The 6645-nt window shown below is 38.5% G+C and overlaps 1 protein-coding gene across 1 annotated transcript; it reads right to left on the minus strand.

Annotated features, from left to right (window-relative positions):
• Positions 1-665: 665 nt before the first annotated feature.
• On the minus strand, positions 666-1547 carry LOC128223422 (uncharacterized). The gene has a single exon (XM_052932703.1). The coding sequence runs from the start codon at positions 1545-1547 to the stop codon at positions 666-668; it is 882 nt and encodes a 293-aa protein (XP_052788663.1).
• Between the last annotated feature and the right edge of the window lie 5098 nt (positions 1548-6645).

Below are 6645 nucleotides of genomic sequence, written 5' to 3' on the forward strand. Positions count from 1 at the left end.
ACAATCTGATAAGATTTATCAAAATAAAGAAGTAAAATGGCTTTAGGTCATGTCCTGTTTCGATTGAAACAAAGAAAGGTGTGAAACACAATCTATACAATCAATAAACAACAGCTGATAAAACGTGAAACCAAAAGTTAATTCTTTGATAAAACAATTCATAAAACCCCAGTGGTTACAAATTTCTAATGAAAGTGACACATGATTAATAATGAAAGGCGAATTAGGTCACCTGCTAATTATGGTAAATGACGTAATGGGGGCGTACAGTTTATGTAAACGCCTAGTAATGTCATACAAAAAAGAAGTACGTTATGTTAGCAAAAGGCGTATGAATTAGCATATCCGCTCGATTAAATGGCAGGATGTAAACAACGGAAGTTGTCATGTTTGAATATCACATAGTGGCATTTATATAACGTTCAATCTAGTTCCAAATAATTTGTAAACAATATAAGTTATACCACTGTAAACCATTTATCATTATGCTGTACACATTTGAACTATTCTCTAGATTGCACATCTATGATGGAGATTTTTTTCACAAAATGGGTTATAAAAGATTTTGTTCATTTCATGACAAAACTCTATTAAGATCCCTCACATGTTATATAAGTTATTATATAATACAACTGTAAATCCCTGAATGAAATAGTTCCGCAAACTCAAACAGCTAGCGCGATGCCAGTGGGTATGGCTACACTGTCCTTTAACTGGGTCCCACAGCTCATGTCCGTCAACACATACTGGTGTCCAGACACCGGGCGGTCCGCACTCACGTACACGTTAATCTGTCCCGAGGGCTGCTTGAGCTCATTGTCTTTACACAAACCGTTAAATCCCGTGCTGAAAATGTCCACCAAACTTGTCACCTGTGTTGAATCAGTCTGCATTCTTTGATGTTCACCTGAGTCACTCTCATACTCGCTCTCTGAGTCACAATATTTACTATCCTCATCATCATAACGAGGCTTCTTTGGCTCCGTAGCTGACTCACATTCACTCACGACCGATCGTTGCCTTTTGTTCCCTACGCACCTGCACGACGGTAATTGGCTGACGTAATTAGTAGAACCGTTATTGGCTGACAATGGCTGTTTACCAAAAACCATCGGAGTGGAATTGGTCAAGTCTCTGGAGCAGGATTTCTGTTCGAGATCTTCAGATTTATCACAAGGTGTATTATTATTCATATCCTCCTTGTTTACATAAGTCGGAACAATATTTTCTTTGTCCATTTTGGCTTTATTTCGGATTTCCGTCTGGCCCCCGTTGGGTGCCCCATCCGCGGCAGGTTTATTGTATTCAATGACCCCACGCGTTTGAAACGATTTTTCCATTGATTCGCTGCACGTCGTGTCTTGTGATTTCGCCACCGGGGTTTCTACGATCATTTTAGCGGCTGCTTCCCTCTCCGCCTGGGCCCGTTTGTTGGCCAGTAAAGTCTGGAAGTTATCCATCATATACGTTGTCCGAGCTTTATGCAACACACTCGCAACTAGTAAGTTCCTATGCAAGTTTATCCCACCACGCTGTTGACGGGACATCGTGATCTTTCCCAAGGAAAGTGCGATTAATCGCTGAGCTTCTACTGAAGAATTCATAATGTCCAGTTTCTACACTAGCTCCGTATGTATAATAAAGATCTAAAATCCTGATATCAATCAAAGTTTAATAGCTGCGAGACTAGTATTGATGTTACTCGCAGCGTGTCGATTACTACAATGCCGATTAATAGTAAAACATCTAGTTTTGAAACAGGTACGTCACAGCGGAGTACGATCGACCAATGAAATTGCACTGTTCGCCTCTACGTCATTCGCACTAGCCAATGAATTGGCAGTTAACCTTTATATTGCGCGTGATAGTATGAATCTATTAATAAATTTGACCCGCCAAATAAAGATGAAACATGTAAAATGTAGTCATAGTGCTATGAACGATTTATATTGAGTCACGGTGCATTCACTCAAATTGATCACGTGGTTTCAATATGGCGTCGTGCCCGATCTGGTTCAAACTGATTAAAATAGTGAAAGATGCGTTCTTTGTTATTGAACAAACAAAGAAAGTCTTGAAACAATCGATTTAGCGGTACTATGTTTGACTGTTGCTTTGGAAACAAACAGGAGTCCCAGGACAGATGGTCCTGGTGGCTTTGTTGAGATTTATTGATGATGTGGACTGGTAGCAATATTTGAAGTAGTAGCTGCAGACGATTAATTTGTAAGGTTAGGAAATTGGCTGGTCTAATTATAGATTGATGGGTGTACGTAGTTTTCCCAAAGTTATGTGGGGAATTTATGAATAAACTAGGACAAGCCTACGGGTTTTGAGATAAGCTACACTGACACAGGGAAGTGATTAAGTCAGCACTTATGCATGTTCAAACCAGACATTTATAAGACCTTACTTTGTCCTTGAAATGGTGCACATTGTGTATTTCTTGCACTTCTAAATATAGCAACTGGATAACCCGAAAAAGACAATGCAAATTTAATACTGCTGAGTAACTAATTAACTTAAAGTTGCTCATATTGTGATGTCCAGTTGTTAATTAGCAGGGCTGCTGTTATATTAAATTTATCATACAGCATAAACTTTCACGAATATGGCAGTGTAGATTTCCATTACATCAATCTGGTTAAAATCATTATCTAATAATAAATATACGCTCTATACCGAAAGTATATTTATTTCAAGAAATAACCAGTTTATTATGATCTTGACCACTCCGTGAAATTCGGTTTAAACTGGAAACAACATTTACGATAACAGATCTCCGTGATATACCAACGTTCTACCATAATAGGACAATCTTTCAATTAAATAGATACACGTATCTCACAACGGGATGGTCACTTATGATTCCGGACACCACTGGACAGAATAACAACCGATTCTGACGTCATGGTGTAAATACCGGCCGGTGAATAACAGTATATCTGTGATTATCCGTGCTATCATTTCCCACATCACATGCATGAAATTCCCAGAGCTATGAAATAACAATGTATTTCATTGTACGTTAATATGGAACAATGAGTATACAATTATGTAAATACTGTTACAGTACACAGCTGCTGCTGTTGCTAGTTCTGCTGTAGCTAATGATGATATTTCATTACGATCTGCTGGTGTTTCTGTTGTCAGTGGTTGTGATGTTTGTAGTTTTTTATGATTATAGTTTGATGATAGCGATGATGATGTTGATAATGATGGCCATGATGTCGTTGTTGTGGACATTGTTACTGGTACTTATGGTCAAAATCATGATCCCATATTTGTCTAGTTTGCGAAAAATGTTATTTGTGGCTTTGTGTCCAAAACTATATAAAGTAACAAAGTCATGGGCATGAAGAGCTCTATTAAATAACATAGTCATCCGAAGATCTCTATTAAGTATCCAAGTCAACTGAAGAGCTCTATAGACTATCCAAGTCATCCGAAGAGCTCTATAGACTATCCAAGTCATCCGAAGAGCTCTATTGACTATCCTAGTCAGCCGAAGAGCTCTATAGACTATCCAAGTCATCCGAAGAGCTCTATAGAGTATCCAAGTCATCCGAAGAGCTCTATCAACTATCCAAGTCATCCGAAGAGCTCTATAGACTATCCAAGTCATCCGAACAGCTCTATCAACTATCCAAGTCATCCGAAGAGCTCTATAGACTATCCAAGTCATCCAAAGAGCTCTATCAACTATCCAAGTCATCCGAAGAGCTCTATAGACTATCCAAGTCAACTGAAGAGCTCTATAGACTATCCAAGTCATCCGAACAGCTCTATACACTATCCAAGTCATCCGAAGAGCTCTATCAACTATCCAAGTCATCCGAAGAGCTCTATAGACTATCTTAGTCATCCGAAGAGCTCTATAGACTATCATAGACTATCCAAGTCTTCCGAAGAGCTCTATAGACTATCCAAGTCATCCGAAGAGCTCTTTCAACTATCCAAGTCATCCGAAGAGGTATATCAACTATCCACGTCATCCGAATAACTTTTTCAATGATCTTAAGAATATAGATTGCTCTATCAACAACCCAGGTCATATAAAGATCTCTTTCAACTACCTTGGTCATATAAAAGGCTCTTTCAACTACCCAGGTCATATAAAGAGCTCTTTCAACCATCCAGATCATATAAAGAGCTCTTTCAACTACCCAGGTCATAATATAAAGAGCTCTTTCAACTATCCAGGTAAAATAAAGAGCCCTTTCAACCATCCAGGTCATACAAAGAGCTCTATCAACTACCTAGGTCTTATAAAGAGCTCTATCAACTACCTACTCTTCAACTACCAAGGTCATATAAAGAGCTCTTTCAACTACCAAGGTCATATAAAGAGCTCTTTCAACTACCAAGGTCATATAAAGAGCTCTTTCAACTACCTGGGTCATATAAAGAGCTCTTTCAACTACCTGGGTCATATAAAGAGCTCTTCAACGATTCAGGACACACAAAGAGCACTATCAACTACCTAGGTCATACAAAGAGCTCTTTCAACCATCTAGGTCATACAAAGAGCTTTTTCAACTACCTAGGTCATATAAAGAGCTCTATCAACTACCCAAGCCATACAAAGAGCTCTATCAACTACCAAGGTCATACAATGAGCTCTGTCAACTATCCAGGTCATACAAAAAGTTCTCTCAACTATTCAGGTCATATAAAGAGCTCTTTCAACTATCAAGGTCATTTACAGAGCTCTATCAACTACCCAGGTCATATAAAGAGCTCTTTCAACTACCCATGTCATATAAAGAGCTCTTTCAACTACCCATGTCATATAAAGAGCTCTTTCAACTACCCATGTCATATAAAGAGCTCTTTCAACTACCCATGTCATATAAAGAGCTCTTTCAACTACCCTGGTCATACAAAGAGCTCTTTCAACTATCCAGGTCATATTAAGAGCTCTATCAACCACCCAGGTCATATTAAGAGCTCTATCAACTACCGAGGTCATATAAAGAGCTTTATCAACTATCTAGGTCATATAAAGAGCTCTATCACCTACCCAGGTCATATAAAGAGCTCTATCACCTATCCAGGTCATATAAAGAGCTCTATCAACTACCCAGGTCATATTAAGAGCTCTATCAACTATCCAGGTCATATAAAGAGCTCTATCGCCTACCCAGGTCATATAAAGAGCTCTATTAACTATCCAGGTCATATCAAGAGCTCTATCAACTATCCAGGTCATATCAAGAGCTCTTTCAACTATCCAGGTCATATCAAGAGCTCTATCAACTATCCAGGTCATATCATGAGCTCTATCAACTATCCAGGTCATATCAAGAGCTCTATCAACTATCCAGGTCATATCAAGAGCTCTATCAACTATCCAGGTCATATCAAGAGCTCTATCAACTATCCAGGTCATATCAAGAGCTCTATCATTTATCCAGGTCATATCAAGAGCTCTATCAACTACCCAGGTCATATAAAGAGCTCTATCAACTATTCAGGTCATATAAAGAGCTCTATCAACTACCCAGGTCATATAAAGAGCTCTATCAACTATCCAGGTCATATAAAGAGCTCTATCAACTACCCAGGTCATATAAAGAGCTCTATAAATTACCCATGTCATATATAGAGCTCTATAAACTACCCATGTCATATATAGAGCTCGGTCAAGTACCTAAGTCATATGAAGAGTTCTATCACTATCCAAGTCATATCAACCAACAATATATTGAAGTCATGGGAATAGCTCTTTCAACTTTTCAAGTGTTCCATTAAATAAATAATCTAAAGAGTTGTTAAAAATCGTGTTTTTATACATATGACAATTAGTTATCTTTGTCGCACGGTGCCATCACGTACATGGATGTCTGTTCAAAACATGTTTATGTTACTACATACATTCCTTTCAATAGCGACATTAACTTTGCTAAAGGTTGTTATAATATTGAAGAATTAGTTATACTATATTAAACTCCAGAGACGTCACTAGTTTAGACGGGTTTGAAAAATGATTTATTTACACACATAAACAATGTTTTACCACAGACGTCACTCTTCTAGCCGGCCTTGACTTAGGACCTTTCACTAAACACGTAATAACATCAACAAATAACATGGTTTGTTCTTATATGTTGGTGTAAGACCACACCAACACAATTGTAAGGTTTCATTTTGTATAAAAATACAACCAAAAAGAAGTTTAGTGTGATTTTCAATCACTTTTATTACAGATGTCGCTTTTGGGCAAGTTCATATCATAACAAGTTAAAATAGTCAGTGCCCTAGCCAGACTTAAAAAAAAAACACCGAGACAGAAGGATCTATGGGGGTCCGGGGCATGTGCCCCCCCCCCCCTCCCCCCGGATTTTTTTTAGCAAGAAGCGATTTCCTGCATTTTGGAGTATCTTTCGTCGATGGTTTGTGTACATTGAGGCAAATGAAGTGAGTCGAAAAGAGTTATTTTTAGAGCTATAGAAATTGTTAAAAAAAAAGCAGCTGTCTCGGTGTGCCTCAGTGTAGCTACGGCACTGATCGTGCTGGGAAAAAGGGCGGGGTCAGCCCATTATGCAGTCAATGGACGCGGGCATGCCCTTATCAATAAGACAACAAAAATATCTCCAGAAAGCACGAGATTATAGCTGGGATTGACTGGAAACAGGCGGTTTA

Source organism: Mya arenaria, chromosome 17 (assembly GCF_026914265.1).
Source record: "Mya arenaria isolate MELC-2E11 chromosome 17, ASM2691426v1".
Taxonomy (NCBI): Eukaryota; Metazoa; Mollusca; class Bivalvia; order Myida; family Myidae; genus Mya; species Mya arenaria.